General features: G+C 40.5%; 2 protein-coding genes across 3 annotated transcripts in view; one reads left to right on the top strand and one right to left on the bottom strand.

Moving 5' to 3' along the window:
* The window catches only part of LOC127579985 (involucrin-like), a 513,761-nt gene that overhangs the window by 385,001 nt on the left and 104,525 nt on the right, over window positions 1–24,235 (bottom strand). The window lies entirely within an intron of this gene.
* Window positions 1–24,235, top strand: part of npr2 (natriuretic peptide receptor 2) — a 132,720-nt gene that overhangs the window by 95,921 nt on the left and 12,564 nt on the right. The window contains exons 16-20 of one of the 2 annotated variants that reach the window (XM_052032917.1): window positions 2,869–3,037; window positions 3,376–3,522; window positions 14,240–14,363; window positions 18,693–18,761; window positions 22,330–22,504. In XM_052032917.1, coding sequence (XP_051888877.1) covers window positions 2,869–3,037; window positions 3,376–3,522; window positions 14,240–14,363; window positions 18,693–18,761; window positions 22,330–22,504 — 684 coding nt within the window. The remainder of the gene's footprint in view (window positions 1–2,868; window positions 3,038–3,375; window positions 3,523–14,239; window positions 14,364–18,692; window positions 18,762–22,329; window positions 22,505–24,235) is intronic. The other variant, XM_052032926.1, reaches the window with a different exon arrangement.

The raw sequence follows: 24,235 nt of genomic DNA, 5'->3' as shown, positions 1-24,235 counted from the left end.
AGTTCCGTTTACTGGACAAATAGTGAGATTGAGCAGGTTGGACAAGCTATACTTGTATCTGCTAAAGTTTAGAAGAGCGAGAGGTTGACTTGATTGAAACATATAAGATCCTGAAGGGTCTTGGCAGGATGTGGAGAGAGTGTTTCCTCTGTGGGGAAAATCAAGAAGTGGGGGATCACTGTTTAAAAATAGGGGATTGCCTTTTTAAGACAGGGAGATGTGATGATTTTTATTATCTCGGGGTCATGAGTATTTGGAACTCTCTTCTGTAAACGGTAGTGGAATTAGAATGTTTGTATCTACCTTTGCTTTAAAAATATTCATTTTTGATAAGCAAAGGTTAATAGATCACTGATCATAGATGGGAATGCAAAATTGAGAGTACAATCAAATCAGCCATGATCTTATTGAATGGTGGAGCAGGCTTGCGGGGCTCAGTGGGCTCTGCTCCTGCTCCTCATTCACATATTAATTTGCTCATACGATTCCCTTTATAAATATTCAGCCTGGTAACTCCTGCTATCAGATCTGAGATGATTAATTATGGCAAACCAGCATGGATTTAAGACAAATCATGTTTAACCAGTTTGATACAAGTCCTTTCATGAGTCAACCAATGGTGTTAATGAGGCTAATGCTGTCAATCTAGTTTATATGGACTTTGAGAAGGCTTTTGATAAGGTTATCAGCAGAGTTGAAGCACATGGCATGAAAGGGACATTGATAGCATGGATATGAAGTTCGCTAAGTATTTAGAGGAAGGTGAATTGAGTGGTATAAGCATGAAAATTATGCTGAACCTTTGAAAACACTGGCCCGCCCAACTAGCCACATTATAGGATGGATTTAAAGCCATTAGCGAGGGTTAGCATTAGAAACAATTTCTGAGAATAGTTCCTGGGATGAGTAACTACAGTTACGGAAGTAGATTAGAGAGGCTGGGAGAGATTGAAGCAGAGTCAACATGGTTTTGAGAAAAGGAAATTATGTTTGACAATTTTGCTGGGGCTCTTTGAAGATGTAAGAAACAGGTCAGATCAAGTGTAACCAGTGGAGGTAGTGATTTTTGGATTTCCAGGAGGCATTCAATAGGTGCCACATTAAAGGCTATGGTACAAGATGAGAGTGTACAGAGTTGTTTTTTTTTAAGTTTTGACAAGGCCATGCTTTTAATATGAATAGTTCACATTACTGCTGCAAAATAATTTCAATTAATAAAGAATTATTACACAGTGAATTCTGCATAGTCCTTAGCAGACACTTATTCACTGAGAACCCATTTTAAACAACGAAGACACCCAGTGGCCCTCACAAAAATAGGAGCTAAACTGGTGTGAAGGAAAGTTGCATACATACGTACAGTATTGTAAGGTATATGCAGATATCATACATATCAAACTGTGCACTGAGGCCCATTTGGATACTCTGTTATTTTTAATATTGTATATATAGCTTTGCCTAGGTCTACATTGCAATTTGCAGGTGGGGGAAGCGGGGGGAAGTCAGGGGAAATTATAGGCTTGGCAAGTGGTTTATTAAGGTTGTCGATCGAGGTTGAGTATTATTTTATCTTTCATAATTTTTCGACTATGATTTTCATTGTTATATTTAGGTTGAGTATTATTTTATCTTTCATAATTTTTCGACTATGATTTTCATTGTTATATTTCAAAAGTTGCTTTTTGAGTCACAGGTAAATATCGTCAGGGTTTAGTACAATACCCAGGGGTTGGAAGCTCTTGTATGCAAGTAGGATCTGCTAATGTCAGTGGCTGCTGGAATGATATAAGAGAAGTTATTGCATCTTTCCAGCAGCAGATGGTTTAGAATTCAGTCTCTAGGATGGGCCCATGTATATTTCTATGGTTGTACTATCAAACAACCGAAAGCTCTCTGTTTAAACTTGTGATGTCACTTAAAGAAGGTTTAATTTCCTTATTTCACAAATGGTTGCACATTTGAGTCAGATTTATAAACTTGACACAGATCTGGTTCTCTCCATCCTTGCGATGGCCTGTGCCTTTTGGTTCATTCCCTGCCTAGATTCTCCACAATTGGCCTGATTCATCTGCTTTTCAGGAACTCTGCACAGTGGTTGCTTCACAGGAAATTCAGGGCATGGCAATCACTACCTTCTTCCCACTTATCATCCTTGCTAGCATTCTCTTCAGTGCCTACACTAAGGGCAGTTTTGGTCCCCCACTTGTCCGATGAAGTAGGATATTTTAATTTAAGAGCCCAATGCTATTAAGGCACCAATGGGAAGAACAAACATTACACTTACTCTGCCCAGTGACAATAAATGCTGACTAGAGACTACTATCAGACTTCTTAAAAGGAGGTGGGAAGAAGTACCTTCATGGAATTTTGGTGAAGCTTGAATCTTCACAGATATTGGCCATTAGCACTGAGTATGTGCTTGCAATTCATATTAAATTGAGGTAAATATTAACCTAAGTTGCTGGAGATAGCAGCACTTGTGAAACAAGGTTAACATTTTTTTACAAAGAGAAGTGAAAAGTCTGAAATAGAAAAATTCCCTCTCTGCAAAAGTAAAACCCTGTTCAAAATCTCAGCATTTTGTTTGAGCTTCTGAGTAAAAATGTTTCCTTTAATTATATTGATTGAATGTAGAACAAACAAACCAATAATATATCAGAATTAGATTTTAGTGGACAGTTCTATTAATTTTTCAGTCAGGCTAATTATCAACTATACATATAGCATTGCTTTCGAAAAGTACTGAGGCCGAGCCAGGTTCCTTTAAAAAAAAGTATGTTGTTGCACTACAGCTGAATATTATCCTGTATTTTGTATATATTTAAAAATGCTTTTGTAAGTTTCATTGCAAGTTCTTAACCCTTTCAGAAATTGTGCAGAAGGTCAAAAATGGTCAGAAGCCGTATTTTAGGCCGACAGTTGACATCAATTATCACAGTGAAGAATTGGGCAACTTCATGGAGAGGTGCTGGGCTGAAGATGCTGCTGAAAGGCCTGATTTTAACCAAATTAAGGTTCTCATTAGAAGATTCAATAAGTAAGTAAAAATACACCACTTCAATTAAATGCTGCATATATTTCCAGCAATGCCCAGGATAAAGTGCAACCTAACACTGGGCTGTAATGTGGTTAATGTAATATTTATAAATAGAGAGAGCCAGGAGGAAAAGTATAATTAATAGCAGAAGTGAAGATAATTTTTCTTCGTGTAACTGGTATATGTCTTAAAGTACATTAGGATATTGTTTGAATGGGAAAGATAACAGAACTTATGTTTGTATCTAATTCTGCACCAAAAGAGTCAAATTAACCTTCATCCCTTTGTGTGGTGACATGGATCTCTCAACCATCTTTCTTTGCTTCCAACACGTTCAGTGAGGGCAGGAGCAGTATCCTGGACAATTTGCTGTCAAGAATGGAACAGTATGCCAATAACCTGGAGAAACTTGTAGAAGAAAGAACACAAGCCTACCTTGAGGAAAAGAGAAAAGCAGAAAATCTGCTCTATCAAATATTACCTCAGTAAGAGCAAATTGTCAAGCTTATGATCAGAGCATGCTTGTCTAATGAAACTTTAAAAATCCTGCAGCATTCTCACTACTATACAAATGATGTTACTTTAGAAATCTTTCTTAAAGAAAAACCTTTGCAAAAGTATAAATAATCTGAATGGAGAACCAAAACCATAATTGGAAAATTACAAATCTGTATGTATGTATATATAGTTACTTTTAACTTCTATTACTTTTCACAGGTTATAAGGCTTGTGAAATATTGAAAGTAGGGTGTAAGGGAAACAGTAGTTATTTACATACCAAAAGTAATGTGGTGTTTATAGAAAGTAATGTGGTACTAAAGTAGACTGGGTGAAATTTACATCAACTCTTTATAGCCTGTGGATTGCCTTGAGTTATTTTTGCTTGATAAATATAAAATGATATAGTGTGTATATTTATGTGGAATTGAACTGATGCAACCAAACCAAGACTGTGGTCTAGATTTTCTGCTGCTGCCTTCCTGCTGCAGAAGTACAACATTGGTCTTTAGGTATGGAAACTCCACCCACTCTGTTCCAACATGGGACTTGCATCGGAAGAACAGCCCACTTTATATAGGAGGCTACTTCATTTCAGTATTCATTTAGAATCGGGTAAATTTTGTACATAATTTCCCATTACTCTAGTGTACATCAAGTGTAAATGTTATTCATTTAATATTCAGGTCTGTTAGATGGTAGTGGATGTGTCTGTGGTTACTGTCAGGACACAGGTGAACTCACTGAAACGTATAAAATTTTTAGAGTCCTCCACAATGTGGATACAGGAAGTATGTTTTCTCTGGCAGGAGAATCTAGAACTAGGAGTCAGTCTCAAATTAAGGGTTAAGCCATTTCAGATTGAAATGAGGAGAAATATCTTCACTCAGAGTGATGAGTATTTGAAATATTTTGTTATTTGGGGATTAGTCTATTGCTAGCAAGGCTAGCGTATTTTGCCCATCAATAATTGCCCCTAGGGTCGTAGTGTAAGGCTGCCTTGAACCTTCTGGTGTAGGTTGCAATTAGATTGGGAGTTCCAGAATTTAGACGCAGTAAGGATGAAGAATCAGTGATATATTTCCAAATCAGGATGGTGGTCCAATACTCCAGCTGCTCTTGCCCTTCTACATGGTAGAGGTTGCAGCTTTAGAAGGTGTCATCTACAGCCTGTCAGAGTAGCCTGGGTGAATAATTGCAGATCATTTCGTAGATGGTGCACACTGTAGCCACTGTGCTCCAGCGGTGAAGGGAATGAATGTTTAGGGTGGTTTATGGGGGTTCCAATCAAGCAAACTCTACCATCTAACAGCCCTAATGTTAGTCCTGAATATTATTGAGTTTCTTGAGAGTTGGAGCGGCGCTCATTCAGGAGAATGGATAAAAATTCCATTACACTCCTGACTTGGGCCTGTAGGTGGTAGAAAGGCTTTGAGGTGTCAGCAAGTGAGTTACTTGCTGTAAGAAACCCAGCTTATCCACCATCAGCGTAGATCATCAGCGACTAATGTGGCTACTGCTGGTTGATTTCTATTTGCAGATGCTATTATTTTACCAGTCTTTAGTAGAATGCAAAGTGTGAAAGCTGTTGAAGTTTCATAGATAGCAAGGCTTCTGTAGAAAATGCTCTCAGAATGTAGAGCTGGGAGAATAACCAGTCAAAGCTGTTGGAAGTGAAAGGGGGAACAGGGGAAGGGTTTTCAGTCAGTGATCATAAACACTCGGTATTCGGGTAACAATGCTCTTGCCTGAGCTTCAGTGAAAAATCACAGGTGTGATGTCTGCTCTTCAATAAAGATGATTGCTTACATCACACTAGTGGACAAGCCATGAACAGGTGGTCAGAATACATCCACAAAAGTGATGGAGTGGAATATTGCTATGCTGAAACAATGCTTCCTGTGCCTATATTGCTCTACTCAGACAAAGAGACACTGAGATTCATGCTGCATAATCTCACCAGCCATGAGGACACAACACTTGCCACAGCCATACAGTAGGCAGCTGAGAAATGCGAGCAAGAAGAAAAGTGGAAGAGACTGAGCAATGCTCCTTTTTTGCCCAGTCTGTCCATGAATGCATCTGAAGCAGCAATCCCAGTTCTCCATTTTCAAACACGTTGCCTTTTCTCTATCAGAGACCATCATGGTGCTGCTTAGTGACAATGTAAAATAACTGTAATCTCAAAATGGATATCCCAGATCAAATGGAGACACAAGAGACTGAGGATGCTAGAATCTGGAGCAACGCACAAAATGCTGGAGGAACTCAGCAGGTCTATGGAGGGAAATGGACAGTCGACATTTTGGGTCGAGACCCTTCATCTGGACTGAAGGAGGGGAGATCTCCAGTATAAGAAGGTGGGGGGAAGGGGTGGAGCAAGAGCTGGCAGGCAATAGGTGGACCCAGGTGAAGGAGTGATAGGCAGATGAGGGAGGGGGAGATGGCAAAGTGTGAAGAAAGGAGAGGGGGGAGAGAGGAAATGTGACCTTCCTCTCCTATCAGGTTCCATTATCTTCAGCCCTTTGTCACTTCCACCTATCACCTCCCAGCTTCTGACGCCATTCCCACTCCTCCCTCCCTCATCTGCCTATCGCCCCCCCACTGGATTCGCCTATCACCTGCCAGCTGTTGCCCCATCCCTTCCCTCCACCTTTTTATACTGGACGTCTCCCCTCTATCTTTCAGTCCAGATGAAGGGTCTCGACCCGAAACGTCAACTAATCATTTCCCTCCATAGCTGCTGCCTGACCCGTTGAATTCCTCCAGCATTTTGTGTGTTATTCCAGATCAAATGTATGAAATAAATTAGACCACATTCTATCAAAGTTTAATTAATCATCCTTGTATTTCACCTTAGTGATTGTTTTCCATTTCTTACACTGATACCGCTTTGGACTCTATCCGCTACAATTCTGACACTTTGTGCCTTAGAATAAGAACTTACATTTGATTGGTCAAGGAGACATGCTTTTGGTTGCAGTCCTAACACATGCCACAGATCCCCTGTAGAGAAAGCCACACTGTCTTGGATGCCTGATTCCATAAATCGACACGCCAAAGCCTACAAAAAATCTGCAGGCAGCTGCAAGTGTAAATAACAGTGAGTGCTGTTCATTCACTGCTGACCACAAAATCCAAGCCAATAAACTTCAACGTGATTTATGCAACTACAACATGACTTTGAGGCTAGGTTTGTTAAACGGGTTTTCATGAATATTCCTGCTTGGATTTTCCAGTTCCCCAGTGCCAGCATATGCTGAGAGTGCAAATCAGTGAATTATGGACCATGGCCATATTCTGACTGGAGGGACTCCAGTGGTAGAATAGTTTATTAACAGTGTGACATGTTTACATAGAATCACATTGACTATCAAACACAAAGTACCATTTCATCAAACCAATCCACACTGTTGCTTATGTTTCATTTGAGCTTCCTCCCAACTTTCCTAACTTCCCAATTAAATTTATCTATACAATTTTTCTCCATCATGCTTTATTTCAAGTTTGAAAATGTCTTCACAGGTCTGTGGATAAAAATGTTTCTTCTACTTTTTAATGTTGCTTTTTCTCATGTGGAAAAAGTTTATCTGTATCTATTCCATTAAAACTTCACTTATTTTTAATTACCTCTATTTGGTCACTTCTCAGACTTCTGCTGAAGCAAAATTTATTTTTCAGCATGCTTTCCAATCCTCTAAATCCCTCTGAATGTGAGCTTACCAAGATACAAGACAAATTTAATGTGTGTTCATTACCTTTAACCAATTTTGTGGAAGGTCAGTGCTCCTGATCACAGGCAGAAATCCAGCTTTCTGATAGGCAGTTCAATAATCCCAGCAAAAGTGCTATCCAATAGGAGATCACATTCTTCCTTGGATTTCTTGGCATGTACTGCAAAATCTGCCTGCCAAGCTTCTGCTCGATTAACCTGGTGCAAATCCATCAGGACCATTAATATCAGTGGGAAAGAAAGCCTATAAGGTCCCCCATAGTAGGCTGGTCCAGAAGGTTGGATCACATGGGATCCAGGATGAGATAGCCAATTGGATACAAGGTGTCAGTGGGTGGTAGTCGAGAGTTGCTTTTCAGATTGGAGGCCTGTGACCAACTGTACGCTGCAGGGATTGGTGCTGTGTTGTTCGTGATCTATATTAACAATTTGGATGTGAAGGTAGTTGACGTGGTTGGTAAATATGCAGATAACACCAAAATTGGTGGTATAGTGGACAGCAAAGAAGGTTTTCTAAGATTACAATACAATCTAGATCATCTGGATAAGTGGGCCAAGGAATGGCAGGTGGTGTTTGACTTGGAGAAGTATAAAGTATTTCATTTTGGTAAGTTTAACTAGGGCAGAGTTACACAGTAAATGGCCGGGCCCTGGAGAGCGTTGTAGAACAAAGACACCTAGAGGTACAAATACATCTTTCCCTGAAACTGGTGACACAGAAAGACAGGGTGATGAAGAAGGCATTTGGCACGCTTGCCTTCATCGGTCAGGGAATTGAATACAAGAGTTGGGATGTCATGTTACAACTGTGCAATTGCACAAGATGTTGGTGAGATCACACTTAGAATATTGTGTGCAGTTCTGGTCACCTAGCTTATAGGAAGAATGTCATTAAGCTGGAAAGGGTGCAGAAAAGATTCTCAGGGATGATACCAGGACTGGAGAGCTTTCTCCTTGCCACATAGGAGTAACCTTATAGAAGTATATAACATCATGAGGGGCATAGATAAGTGAACGGTCACAGTCTTTTTCTCAGGGTAGAGAGTCTTAAACTAGAGGGCATAGATTAAAGATGAGAGGGGAAAAGATTTAAAGGGGATGTGATAGGCATGGATGAATTGGGCTAAAGGTTCTGTTTCTGTACTGTTTAACTCCATGACTCCATAACTTTAATGGCACTGTTAAGTACCAGTTAAATACGTTTTTATCTTTTATCCAATTTCCTTTTTATTTAATTTAATGGAGTTGATTTATATGTATTTAATTTTTTAAAAATACATTCTAGATATTTTTAAAAATTTTAATCAATTTAATTTAAAAATGTGGAAAGAATTTTTTGTTTTCTAATAGTTGGAGTGGTTTAGAATGTTTGGTGACATTCCTATGTTAATACCTACCCCCACCACCACCACCACCCATCCCATGAAAGAGCAGACTCCAAAGGCTGGCACTGGGCAGTTTCAACTATCTTTTAAACTTTAGTATTGTTTGCATCTTTAAAATTTTTGGTTTTGATTTCAAGGTCGCACATTACTCAGCATGTGACCATTCGGAAAACTTCCCTTTACTACCAACACTCTAGTGTTTCTCTCATCTTCTGTCACCACGTATATTTCTAATAAATTATTAATTGTGTGTAATATTACCTCTGTAAGTCTTCTCCATAAATTCTTTTAAAATGCTTGGGTGCGCAGTTGCTATTGTAACTATTGGCAGGAACTATAGATTGTCATATTGATATCTAACTAACAGATTCCCAATAACATTGCATGAGCTGAGTAACAAGATACAGTGATCTAAAACAATGGTAGCATGGGGCTAACAGTTTTACTGTAATTAAATAACAAAGTCAGTTTCATAGAACCGTTCGAATGATACAACACACGAAGAGGACATTCTTGCATTTATTAATCGAGGTATTGAGTATAGGAGTCAAGGAGTTATGATGCATCTCTATACAACTCTGGTTAGGCTGCATTTAGAGTATTGTGTGCAATTCTGGTCACCTCTCTATAGGAAGGATGTCAAGGCTTTACAGAGGGTGCAGAGGAGGTTTACTAGGATGCTGCATGGATTAGAGGGCATTTTCTATCAGGAGAGGCTGGACAAACTTGGGCTGTTTTCTCTGGAGCGGCAGAGGCTGAGGGGTGATCTGTTGGAGGTGTATAAAATTATGAGGGGTATAGATAGGGTGGACAAGCAATATCTTTTTCTCATTATTGAGTGATCCAATACCAGAAGGCATGCACTTAAGGTGAGAGGGGGTAGGTTCAGAACAGACGTGAGGGGTACATTTTTTACTGAGTGCTGGATGCCTGGAATGCATTGCCCGATAGGGTGATGGAGTCAAACTCATTGGGGGATTTTAAGAGGGGCTTGGATAAGCACATGAGTGAGATGAAAATAGAGGGATATGGGCACTCTGTAGGCAGGAGGGAATAGCTACGTCGACACAACATTGTGGACTGAATGGCCTGTTCTGTGCTGTACTGTTCTATGTTCTGACAATTTCGATTGCATATCTGAAATCTTTTATTGGTGTTTGGAGGATACAGTTTCAGAACCTTTTACATTGTTATTTAATCAAATACATAATTTGTAATCCTTGCGATGTTTAAGACTGACAAAAAATAACAATATTGTACACAAGATGGACCAATTGGAAATAGATAACAGTATTTCATAGGACTGTCTTATAAAATGGGGTTGACTTGGAAATAGTTACTACAGCAGTATCTTCCAAGAGTGTGAGATTCACATAATGGGGCACTGCTAATACAGATTTTAAAATTTCAGAAGATATTTCAAAGTGACCTGCACACCAGCATTTACACTTGTAGAGTGGAGCTGCTCACAAAGTGTTACTAATGTGGAGGTCTGAGTTCTTCAAGGGAGGTACCAGTCATCAGGAAGTACTCAAATGTGTAACAAGCCATTGATGTAATTGGATCAGGAATCATTCGTTCTTGAGTAAGAAGGACATTAAGGGACTTGATGCATTTTCTGTGCTCTCCTGGCTGATTATTAGTGCACTGTGTTGATGCTAAGAATTGTAATGTGGAGACAGTCACGTGGTTTACTTGAGGGAATTTTATTTTTCGGGTTCCTTATGAAAATCTTCTCTCTTCAGGAGTCTCTAATAACCTTTGCAGCCTAGATCCGACTCCTCTTCTTATCTGGGAGATGAAGCTGTGAGCACTGAGCAGAGTCATTCCACTCATGGCCACACCTCTTCCTTGCTCTTGCTTCTTCTGTTCTTTAGGCTCTAACTCCTGGCTCCCAGGCTCTGGTGTTCTATGAGATTGTGCAGCATGCAGCACATAATGATGAATCTCTCAGCATCATCTTGACATTTGACTGCAGGGAACAAAATCTCATGAATCAGAATCAGGTTTACTATCACTGGCACATGTCGTGAAATTTCATGTTTTGCGGCAACAGTACAGTACAAGACAAAGACAGCAAAATTACTATAGGTTACAAAAATAAATAAATAGTGCAAAAGAAGAATAATAGGGTCGCGTTCATGAATTCATGGACCATTCAGAAGTCTGGTGGCAGAGGGGAAGAAGCTGTACCGGAAATGCTGAGTGTGGGTCTTCAGGCTCCCATACCTCCTCCCTGATGGTAGTAACACGAAGAGGGTATGTCCCAGATGGTGTGGGTCCTTAATAATGGATGTCACTTTTTTAAGGCACTGCATCTTGAAGATGTCCTCAATGGTGGAGAGGGTGGTGCCCGTGATGGAGCTGGTTGAGTCTACAACCCTCTGCAGCCTCTTTTGATCCTGCACATTGGAGCCTCCATACCAGGCGGAATGTTCTCCACTGTACATCTGTAGAACTTTGCAAGTGTCTTTGGTGACATACCAAATCTCCTCAAACTCCTAAAGAAGTAGAGCTGCTGGTGTGCCTTCTTCGTGATTGCATCAATGTGTTGGGCCCAAGATAGATCCTCTGAGATGTTGATGCCCAGGAACTTGAAGCTGCTCACCCTTTCCACCACTGAACACACTGGTGTGTGTTCTCCTGACTTCCCCTCCCTGAAGTCCACAATCAATTCCTTGGTCTTGCTGATGTTGAGTGCGAGGTTGTTGTTGCGACACCACTCAACCAGCCAATCTATTTCATTCCTGTATGCCTCTTCATTGCCATCTGAGGTTCCTTCAACAACAATGGTGTCATCAATGAATTTATAGATGGTGTTTGAGCTGTGCTTAGCCACACGGTCACGAGTGGAGAGAGTAGAGCAGTGGGCTAAGCACACATCCTTGAAGTGCACCTGTGTTGACTGTCAGCGAGGCGGAGATGTTACTACTAATCCATACTGATTGTGGTCTCCCGATAAGGAAGTCAGGGATCCAGTTGCAGAGGGAGGTACAGAGGCCCAGGCTTTGAAGCTTGTTGATTAGTACTGAGAGGATGATGGTGTTGAATGCCAAGCTGTAATCGATAAACAGCAGCCTGATGTATGTTTTGCTATTGTCTAGGTGCTCCACAGCTGAGTGCAGAGCCAGTGAGATTGCGTCTGCTGTAGACCTGTTGTGGTGGTAGGCAAACTGGGGAGACAAATGGTGTTTTCCACTACCATTGTCATATTTGGGTGGTTCTCATTATATCTGTGCTCACACATTATGGTTCAACAGTGCATTGGTGTGAGGAGACACAGAAGCGGAGAGTAGTCCTTGTCCCTCAGAGTCCACACTTCAGGCAATGCAACCACTGAAGCACCCAGCGAATGAGTATCTCAGTTACTACATGCTAGAAAGAACACCACTGTTAGTTGTAGCACACTTTTTGAAGTTGTTTGAGGAGCCTTAAGTCAGATTTGAGGCTTCCTTCAGTGTCCTTATCCCACTGAATAGTGAAAAAAGCAATAGTGCAGCACAATGTACTCCTGGTTCAGCTGCAGCTGCTCCATGATGAAAAACACGATGATGCTGGAGGAACTCAGCAGGCCAGGCAGCATTCGTGGAGAAAAGCAGGCGGTCAACCTGAAGAAGGGTCCTGACCCAAATCGTTGACCTCCTGCTTTTCTCCACAGATTTTCATCTAGATTCCAGCATCTGCAGTCGTTTGCTTCTCCTCAACTGTTCCATGATTGTATTGTAGAGCCTGCGATTCCAATTTATAACAGTAAGTGTAGAAATAGGTGATATGTAAGTAACAGCGTCATGTGGTATGCCCGTGACGCTGGGAAAAGGTCAGAGATATTGATATAGATATCTTTTTATTAGTCACACGTACATACGTACATCAAAACACACAGTGAAATACATCTTTTGCGTAGAGTGTTCTGGGGGCAGCCCACAAGTGTTGCCACGCTTCCGGCGCCAACATAGCATGCCCACAACTTCCTAACCTGTACGTCTTTGGAATGTGGGAGGAAACCGGAGCACCCGGAGGAAACCCACGCAGACATGGGGAGAACGTACAAAGTCCTTACAGACAGTGGCCAGAATTGAACCCGGGTCTCTGGTGCCATAATAGCATTATGCTAACCGCTACACTACCGCGCCTACATGAATCACATCTTCCTTGAGATAAGGAAGACTTTGGGTGGCACAGTGATGCAGGTAGTAGAGCAGAACTCAGTGAGCTGGGTTCAATCCTGACCTCCAATGCTGACTCTGTGGAATTTGCATAATCTCCCTGTGAATTTCCTCCAGGTGCTCCAGTTTCCTTCCACACCCCAAATAACTTTCTTTGGGTGTGTGGCTGGGTGACTTGCCTGATGCCACACTGAGCAGCAAATTGGGAGAAAGGTCAGAGATCTGCTGCTGGTTGGAATGACCATCTGGCAAGGAAGTTGGGAGTCAACATGACCCAGATCTTCATGGAGAGATCAGCCCATGCACAGAAACATAGTTGAAGGTTTTCCTGCAGAATATCATATAAGGAAGTGATAGGCTGAGAGGGCCTGAGCTCTGTGAATATATTGCACATCAGAAAGGTTCAGGTAGGTTGAAGTATTTTTGAAAGTTCTGTGGCTTTAGACTCTTTAATTATAAGATCTTCTGCCTCCTGTCCCTATGTCTCCAACTCGCCTGAAGTGGGTAGCAATGGCCATGATGCCTCCACTAATGGAGTTGCCATTGGAGTCAGCACTGAAGCACCCAGGGAGTGAGCATCCCAGTGGTTACATGCCGGAAGGAACACCCTGTTAGTTGTAGCATGCTCTTCGAATTTGTTTGAGCAGCCTTAAGTCAGATCCGAGGTTTCCTGCTCAGGTCTCCTTATTCCATTGAATAGTGAAAAAAGCAACAGGGTAGCACAATGTACTCCTGGTTCTACTGCTCCTGTTCCATGATTGTGTTGTAGAACCAGCTATTCCAACTTATAACAGTAAGGGTAGAAATAGATGATCTGTGAGTAACAGTGTCATTTCGTGTGCCCCTGACACTGGGAAAAGGTTAGAAATACTAACATGAATCACACGTCAATGATCTGACACAATTTCAGCCAGAACTGCTTTCCAGTACAATCTGCCCAGCGTAAAGTTGAAATGTGCCTAAAAGGTGGATGACACGCAATCCAAGTTGTAGGCTTCAGAATGCTATCTACAAACTCATTTCCACGATAATTCAGGCTTCCCTAACGGTTCAAATACTATAGTCCATGCTTTAGTTATAAATTGGAATAAATGTAAGTTGTTTACTTCAAACTTCAACCAACTTTTTTTTCAACATTAAAGAATGTGTTATGTAATTCAACACCAGACATGTAATTTATGTTAATATTATATATTATATTTATATTAATTGAATCATAAAATGGTTAAGTGCTAAACTACAGAGATGTTTCACAAAGCTACTAATGTAGATGGTGATTTAAGGTCATATGCTTTTCGTGACATTGACTAATAAAAATTAACCTCCAACACCTAATTATTAATGTCATGTTTCCAAGTCAAAATGCTTTATGATGTGAGATACTCATGACCTGTTATTAAACTATTATTCTTTGTTGCAGCTCCGTGGCAGAACAGCTGAAGTGGGGTGAAACTGTCCAGGCAGAGGCATTTGACAGTGTCACAATTTATTTCAGCGATATTGTTGGATTCACTTCAATGTCTGCAGAAAGTACACCGCTGCAGGTAGTATATTGAAACTTTCCAATTTGGCATTAGCATAATACTATATTCTAATTTCAGTGAAGGGTATAGCTTTCTTGTGAGATTATAAGATACAAATTGAATCATGGTCTAATTGGTACCAGAAAGGTCTTTAGAGCAAATATCAGATACTAGCAAATTGTACTCCCTACAAATAACTTTCATGACTGAAAAAAGGCTTATGTTTTGACTTTCATGACCTCAGAGCTTTGCAAAGTGCTGTACAGCCAATAATGTAACTTTTGAAGACCAGTCATAGTTGTAGTTGAAGAAATTTGATACGCTGAAACAGATTTAAAAAATACATTTTATTTATATTATTTGACCACGCTTAGTACTAACACTAAACTTGTTGAGTTTGGGTAAGTACCCTTATTACCAGGGCCTAGGCCTAGAGGAAGAAAAATAAGGACATAATGTGTCCTCTGCAAACAATTCAAACCTATTTAAACATTATCACAAGTTTTAGCAAAGCAGTCATTCCTTTATCCTGCTGGTAGCCTTTCTGTTAAATTATTTTGTTTCGCTACAAAGTAACATGAATAAAATAACGCCCTCTGGCATTGTGCCTTTGCTCTGGTCTGAACACTGCAGCAGGTAGGTTACATGCAAAGGCCCCATTGAGGAAATGCAGAGAATTCACACAAATGTCCTTGTAAACATCTGCAACTTAAACTGTCTATAGAAAGCAGCAAGTATTTGTAGAATTTCAGCAACACTGAGAACAAACCAACCAGTAGCTAGTGTGCAAGAAGCTGGTGATGTCTAAGTGGTACTGGTGATGATGCGAGTTTGGGGGGTTGGGGGGGGATAGGATGGGGTGATGGTGGGGTGGTGCCAGGGAGTGGATAGAACGGTGGTAGGTTTCTTCCTTTAGTTGAATAAATAAAGGGGCAATAGGTAGACCTTTATACTCCAAATTTCCAGCACTGGTTTCAAATCAGCAAGATTTTAACAGATGGGTCAAGTGACTTCCACCTCACACAAATACCAAGCAATGATAACTGCTAAAAAGGGAGAATCTGACAACTTCTTCTTATGCAGCCCCTCAGGGGGGAGGAAGACTGGCTTCCTCTCTGGTTTTGTGTGTCCTGAGGTGAGGCCAGTGGTGGTGGCTGACTGAGCAGGTGGTGGGAAGTTTGTGAGTTGGTGTTCTCCTTCCTCTACTCACACAGGGCTCTCGGTACTCCTGATACATGGCCTCAATGTTCTCAAAGCCATCCCAAATGCTCCTTCCCCGCTTTGAGCAGTCGTGGGCCATGGGTTCCCAGGAAGCAGAGGAAAGGCTGCATTTCTTGAAGGAAGCTTTGAGCACATCAACAAATCTTTTTCTCTGCCTGTCTAGTAATCTCCTCATGTGATAGAGCTTGGAATAGGGTATCTGTTTTGGGAATCAGGCTTGTGATTCCAACTGAGAGTAACTAGGTCCTCAGTGCTGGTGTTTTTGGCCTGGGAGAGGCTGGTTCTCTTTGCAGTGAATTTGGAGAATTTTGCAGATATGGCATTGGTGATATTTTTTCAACAGCTTGAGGTGCCTGATGTAGGATGCCTAGGTCTCAGAAGCGTATCACAGGGCAGGGATCACTACCGCCCAGAAGAACATTAATTTTGTGCCAGGTCTGAAGTCTTGACTCTTATAATCTTTTTCTCAACCAAAGGCTTTACTGTTACATAACCCGCAGTGATGAATTTCATTGTCGATGTCTGCCTTCACCAAGAGGTGCCTTCCGAGATATGAGAAGTCATGCACACTTCCCTGGGTCTCATTTTTGAACTCTTATTATTGGAGGGTGGTGTGGTGCAGCAGGGACAGGTTGTTAGAGAACCTTGGTCTTGAAGACGGTGAATGTAAGACCCATCCTCTCGTTTGCTTTGTTGAATGAATTGGCGATGACTTGGAGGCGGCCTCTGAAAGTGCACAAATGCAGGTGTCACCTGCATACATTAGCTTGAGAACTGAGGGTTGGATCACCTTGGTCCTGGAATGTAACTAATGTGAGTTGAAGAGTTTCCCATTAGCTCTGAAGATCGGATCCTTTCTCATGGTAAGTTTGTCAGAGCCAAGATCCAACATTGTCTAACTATGTTCCCTTGGTCATCAACTGCATTACTTGTACCAAATATTCCACCACTGACTTCCTAGGCACACAGTTGACTAATATCTGAACTGGCCCAAAAATACAATACCTCAGGAGCAGATCAGAGACTGAATATTTACGATGAGTAACTGGCTTCCTGACTCCCCAAGAGCTTTCCACCAACTATAGGGCACAAGTCTAGATTGTGATGGAAAATGCTCCAACAGCTCTCAAGAAGATCAGTACTATCTAGGACAAAGCAACCGCCTTGAAAGGCGCAGTGTCCAGTTTCTCAAACATAAAATGCTACCAACCATCTAACAATAGGATGCAGATTTGGGCTAAGAAGTGGCAGATGCAGTTCAACCCAGATAAGTGTGATGTGGTTCATTTTGGTAGGTCAAATATGTTGGCGGAATATAGTCTTAGTGGTAGGACTCTTGGCAGCGTGGAGGATCAGAGAGATCTTGGGGTCCGAGTCCATAGGACACTTAAAGTGGCTGAGCAGGTTGACTCTGTGGTTAAGAAGGCATATGGTGTATTGTCCTTCATCAATCGGGGAATTGAATTTAGGAGCCGTGAGGTATTGTTGCAGCTATATAGGTTCCTGGTCAGACCCCACTTGGAGTATTGTGCTCAGTTCTGGTCGCCTCACTACAGGAAAGATGTGGAAGCCATAGAGAGGGTGCAGAGGAGATTTACAAGGATGCTGCCTGGGATGTGGAGCATGCCTTATGAAAGCAGGTTGAGGGAACTCAGCCTTTTCTCCTTGGAGAGACAGAGGATGAGGGGGGACCTGATAGAGGTGTATAATATGATGAGAGGTATTGATAGGATAGATAGTCAGAGGCTTTTCCCCAGGGCTGAATTGGTGGCCACAAGAGGACATAGGTTTAAGGTGCTGGGGAGTAGATATAGAGGAGATGTCAGGGGTAAGTTTTTTACTCAGAGAGTAGTGAATGCATGGAATGGGCTGCCGGAAATGGTGGTGGAGGCTGATACGATAGGGTCTTTCAAGAGACTGTTAGATCGGTATATGGAGCTGAGTGAAATAGAGGGTTATGGGTAAGCCTAGTAATTTCTAGGGTAGGGACATGTTCGGCACAGCTTTGTGGGCTGACGGGCCTGAATTGTGCTGTAATTGTCCTATGTTCTATGTTCTAATACTGCAATAAATCACTAATATTCTTTTTCAGCACCTCCAAATCTGATAATTTTTTATGCCTTAGAGGAACATACCAGCAGGCACATGGCAACACGGCCACCTGAAAGTTCCCCATCCCAGAATACCATTATAAAATGGAAATACATTGCTGATCCTCACCACTGAACCAAAACACTGGAATCCTCTACCTGATAGTACTGTAAGAGTGGCTTTACCACAGAGACTGTAGTGGTTGAAGAAGATTGCCCATCACCACAAGGGCTTTAAATGCTGACCTTGTCAGTAGTGCCCATTTCCAATGATTCAATACAAAAGTGCTGCATTGAGGGAATTGTCATTTTTTTTGAATGGTTGAATTAATGCAGGCTAATGGCTTGGCTTATCTGTAATTATCTCAGAATCTCTACAGATGTCATATGATCCACAACCTCAGTAGCTAACAATGGAAACCTTAGTCACTTTCTGTGGTTCGTACTTGGTGCACATGAAAATATTGGCAGACCTACCTCTTTCCTCAAGTACGTTGACCTTCTGCTGCCCTTGGTTTTATATTTTCTGTTGCTTTTCAACTTATAGCATGAATTCTGTATCTCTGGAAATGCATAGCAAATTAAGTCTTTGAGTTATTATCCTCATGGATTAGCGCCTGGAAATTAAGTTTAAAAATAACCATTCTAAGCATTTCAGAAGAAATATGACAGGAGCGTTTCCCAATGTTTCTAGGGATAAACACTTAAACAGCAGTTTAAGTAAGTTCCAGACCCAAGTGAAAATAGGCAGCATGAGTGAGTACTTGTATATTTTTATTTTAGTTTACTAGCACCTAAAATTATTTCAGAATTCATCTGTGTTTGTTGGATTCTATCGTCCTCATGGTAACAGCAGCAGGTTTGGCTCCATTGACTTCAGTGGAGCTAAATTTCAAAGGGAGAGTACAATGAACAGCCAACAGTAATACATTAATTAGCACTAATGAAAGTAACTGAGGGCAATTTCTATTACTTTCAACAATACTTATTATTACTTTCAACACATTATTACTGAAATGTTTCAAAAATTATCTTCCAGGTTGTGACCTTACTGAATGATCTTTATACCTGTTTTGATGCTATTATTGACAACTTTGATGTCTATAAGGTATGTAGATTATATCATCAGAAATGTTTGAAGTATTCTGGGCAGAACTTTGTAATGGCAGTGAAAAGGCAACAGAAGTTTCCTGCTTTCTGTGCACCTTAATCTAACAAAGAAATCCTAAAGTTTCACCTTTCATTATTACCTTCTTATTTATCAGATTCCAGAACTGCTGGCTCCTGCTATCACCTTCTTAGCTGTCTCTACCTTGACCCTCCCTTCCCCACACCCAGCTCCATCTGTCCCTTTTTTGTCTGCCTCCATCTATTATCCACTTGCCTCGGTCTCCAAAGCCTGCCCCCCATCCCCTGCCCCTCACCTGGCTCCATCTGTCCATCATCCTTCACCCTACCTAGTTCCATCAATCACCCACTGGGCCATCTTGCCACTCCCCCTCTCCTATCTATGCTGGTTGTCTTTCCTCTCCACCCTTAGTCCCAAAGGAGGGTTTCGACCCAAAACATCATCCTCTCCTCCCACAGATGCTGCTTGACCTGCTGAGTTCTTCCAGCAGATTATCTGTCAGTCCTAAGGTTGTTGTTGGTTCTTCCTCCTTCCACAGTCTGCACTATTTTGCAACCTTCTCTGTTGTAATTAAGTGAAATCAGAGAATTGATGAAAATTTCAGACATTTATGAGCTAGTTTTGCTGTAAAATAACGAAAATGTTCTGGTTTGTTGTGTGAGTTGTAATTTGGGATACTAAGCCCACAATTACTGCTTAGCAGATTCCTTCATCCTAAAATGTAACTTCATACATGTAGATTGTAATTCCCCAGATCCTTCATACTCTGATGGATTTTATTGTAACACATTATAACTTTAAAGTTTTGCTGGAGATATAGTAGTTTCAATCTTCTTATATGCATCTTCCAAACTTCATTTCAGATGCTGTGAAATATTGAAAATATTATCTGGAAATTATGCCTCCTTCCTCCTGGTTTCCTGTTTTTTGTGAAATATCTTTAATTGATTGGCCATTCAGCTAACAAGTTAGCTATGACAGGGTGCTAGGATCCCATTGAACTCATGCTTTTCAGGGACCAGCATCAGAAAGGAGAAGTCACACCACAGAGATAATTAAATCCCTGTAGAAAACATTGCTGAAAGCCAACTGTCAACACTGCCTCTTCTTCACTGACTACATTATCCAGGCTATTTATGCAAACAAACATAATGGGAGGAGTTTGCTGTTTGCTTGTTTCCTTTCTGCAGCAGTAGCATAGGACATCAGTTAATGCTTGAAGATTTTTGCTTACATAGTAATTTGTTTCATATGGTTTAATTTTGTTGATTTATGCCAGCTGTTCAAAATACTGTATTATGGCAATATCCCATATCATTTGTACCTTAGCCTTAATTTTATTCTCAATTGGAACAACCACAATATTTAGTCACTAAATGCCAAAAGTAGCATGTATTGCAAAAAAAATTGTAAAAGAGAATTAAATTGATCACCACCCCAAATACTATGGTGATATTTAGCCAAGCAAGAACCTACTTGGTCCATATTCATAAAAGTGTATGTGTTAAATTACCTATGTGTTGCCTTCTGGTCATTTGGCTAAACAGAATCGTACCAACAGGAGGAGGATAATCAACCTATCAACCTATCAACCTGTCCCCTTGCCAGTTCTTTGAAGGAATATCCAATTAGTCCCACCACTACTCTTTTCTAATAGTCCTAAGGGTTTTTCTTTTTTAGGTATTTATCCAATTCCCCTGTGAAAGTTGCCGTTTCATTTGTTTCTACTACCCATTTAAACAAAACATTCTAGATTACAATAACTTGCTTCAGAATCCCCATCATCTCTTCCGAGTTCTTTTGCTAATTATTGCAAGTTTAACAATCATCTATCATTGCTGAGTTTCATGCCAGTAGAAAATTGTTGATCATGTATTCTTGTGATATTATTTCATGTGCTGAAAGTATTGTGATTTATTTGGGTAATGACCAAGTCAGGCATTTCTGAAGTTAATTTCAGATGATTTATAAACCTTTGATTGTATGGAATAAATAATGTCAGGTTAGTTTTCAATGTGTCTGGTTTGGAACAATTTCATACCTGAAGCTAGAAGTTGCCACTATTACAGATGGTAAATGCAATTACAGTTGCACAATTTTTGCAGCAGTTGCTGATACAGTTCTCTAGTCAGTTGGTCTTTACTTATGCATAGTAAAGCATAAAGACATGCTTTCTGTTAAAAATAAACAACTAAATCATGCTGTATTTAAACCAGTTTTGTCCAGACTTAATTGCAAAAATATGGGATTGAATTACACCACAGCAACATATGTTGTGTAGAGTTGCTGATCGCTCACTATGCATGTGAATTGACCATGCATTCTCCTTCATTCACCAGCTAGTGCTAGATTTGCTGATTCTCACAACAGCAGAGGAAATCAGTTTATGATGTTGAAGCCAACTACAAAGAAAGAAACATTCAAACGTCATTTGGCTTCTGATCACTGTCCTATAACCCTTGCTGGGTGATAGAAATGCTGATGGAAATAAAATCTATTAAAGCTATTTCTGTGCTTGGTTGAACAGTCTGCTGAAATCGCTATCCAAGCTCAGCTATAAGGAATTACCAATTATGCAAAGTATTAAAGGGCTATGGCAGAGAGAGAACTGTAATCTAGCATTAGGCAATATTTTTACTTCCAAAGGGAAAAATATTGGCATTAAATTAATATAACTTTCAGGGATTTGATAAAAGCATAAAAAGATATATCTTACTTTATGCCTTAAAGGTACCACCAATTACATTGAATACATTGACTGTTTTAGCTGGGTTGAATAATAATGTTACATATCAATTAGATCTGTTTCTTAACATTCTGTTACATTATTAAACAACCACTGGCAACCATATTACAGTACAACTGTAAAAGCATATTTCTAATAAAACATGCATGCTGATAATCACAACCATTGACCCATTTACCAGAAGATGTTTTCAGTGAACGCAGTGGTGTCCTAGTGGGTGGAGAGATACCACAAATGGAGGCAGTGGTGTGGAGAAGTTACTTCACAATGGTACAGACGGGTTTATAGAACAGCTGAAAGGTTTTGCTCATCATTTTTATAAGCCTTTAAAAGTTTAAAACTCTGAAAAGTTTTGAAACAATGCAAAGGGAAAAATTCTTATTGGAGAGAGAGTGACAGACAATTTTTACTTTACAATTTCATAAGTTGAAAGAGGTAGAAAAAATAAGGTCTTGATACAGTGTTTTGAGACTGAAACCATTGCTGCTTTTTAAGTAGACATTGGATAATTTTTGTAGCGTTCAAAGGCTTTGGGTGAAAGAAACACTCCTGCACTGTGCACATGTATAGTGTGATGGCCTTGAATTTGTAGAAACAGTGTAAAGAGCTACAAGCATCCATTTGCTTTCTTCTTTGGGAGCTCTGCTATCAAACTTATAATGGAAAATAAGAATCTCAGTGAATTATCAGAGCCAAAGTTTCTATGGTATCAACAACGTTTCACTTTACTATGCTAGTAGAAAATAGGGATTCTTCCTATGTTAGCTTTAACTAATGCCATGTTTGTGTTCTCATGATCAGGTGGAAACAATTGGAGATGCCTATATGGTTGTGTCTGGGCTCCCAGTACGGAATGGGAAACTCCATGCACGAGAGATTGCTAGAATGTCCTTAGCATTACTGGATGCCGTGAGATCATTTAAAATACGACACAAGCCCAAAGACCAGCTAAAGCTAAGAATAGGAATGCACACAGGTAAATTATGTTAATGTAACCTGCGGTTCTCATTAGGAATATATACTGTTACTTCATAGATCCTACTATTCAGAGGCACTGCTTAACAACACCATTCACTGGTTGTGATTCTGCGGAGGTTGTACTCTTTCACTCTGGGTCATAGTTACAATGTGCCTAGTGAGGGATCCTTGTTGATTTTCCCTTTTTTCTGTCAGGAGTCTCGTGCAACAAATTTGCATTTTGGCAAGGTACCACACAAAGGTCAGCACCTATAAAATTCCACGCTGACTCTAGGAGAGAAATTAGAAAACTGAAAATTTTCTGTTATTCACATGGTGAGATTTTTGTGGTCGCCAGTAGCAGACATCTAACTAAGGGCTCTTAGACATGAAGAGAGCTTCCTTGAGCCAGGACTGCTTCCTTCAGGGGAACAAAAGCAGAGAAAGGATATGGAGAATTTTAAAATGAAGAAGAATTTGGAATTGCATGAGTTGGTCATTTAATTTGACATGAATAGGAATGGTTGGAATAAAAGGATTAATTAGGTAAAATTAGCTTCAATACTAGGAATCAACCACTGGAGTAAACTGAGGGAATTAAAAAAAGAACTTAACAAATATCAAAGAAATGCCTTTTCAGTTATATATGGTAAACATAGAACATAGAATGTAGAACAGTATAGCACAGGAACAGGACCTTCAGCCCACGATGTTGTGTCAAACTAATTAAACCTGTAATTAAATACCTAACTAAACTAATCCCTTTTTCCAACACAATGTCCATATCCCTCCATTCTCTGCACATTCATGTGCCTATCGATGAGTCTCTGGAATGCCTCTATTGTATTTGTCTAGCCACTACCCCTGGAAGCGCATTCACTGCTCTCTGTGTGTAAAAAAAAACTTGCCCTGCACATCTCCTTTGAACTTATCCCCTCTCACCTTAAATGAATGCCTTCTAGTATTAGACATTTCGACTCTGGGGAAAAAACTACTGGCTATCTACTCTATCTATGCCTCTCATAATCTTATAACCCTGAATTAGATCTTCCCTCAGCCTCTGCCGCTCCAGAGAAAACAACCTAAATTTGTCCAACCTCTCCTTAAGCACATACCCTCTAATCCAGGCAGCACCCTGGTAAACCTCTTCTGCACCCTCTTCAAAGTCTTCACACCCTTCCTATAATGGGGCCACCAGAACTGAATGCAATATTCCAGATACAGCCTAACTAGAATTTTATAAAGTTGCAACATAACTTCCTGACTCTTGAACTCAATGCCTCAACTAATAAAGGCAAGCGTGCCATACGCCTTCTTTACCATCCTATCAACCTATGCAGCCACTTTCAGGGAGCTATGGACTTGGATCCCAAGATTTCTCTGTACATCAACACTATTAAGGATCTTGCCATTAACAGTGTACTGTCCCTTCACATTAGATCTCCCAAACCGCAACACCTCACATCTGGCTGGAGTAAATTCCATCTGCCATTTCTCTGCCCATATCTGCAACTGATCTATATCCCACTGTATGCTTGGGCAATCTTCTACACTATCCACAACACCACCAAGCTTTGCATCATCTGTGAACTTACTAACCTACCCATCTATATTTTCATCCAAGTCATTTATATACATCATAAACAGCAGAGGTCCCGATGCAGATCCCTGCGGAAAACCACTAGTCACGGACCTCCAGCCTGAATAAGTCCCATTGACCACTACCCTCTGTCTTCTAGGGGCAAGCCAA

The sequence above is a fragment of the Pristis pectinata genome, chromosome 2, assembly GCF_009764475.1.
Source record: "Pristis pectinata isolate sPriPec2 chromosome 2, sPriPec2.1.pri, whole genome shotgun sequence".
In the NCBI taxonomy this organism is placed as follows: Eukaryota; Metazoa; Chordata; class Chondrichthyes; order Rhinopristiformes; family Pristidae; genus Pristis; species Pristis pectinata.
Note: the sequence above shows the minus strand (reverse complement) of the source record. Positions and strands in the feature narration are given on the sequence as shown.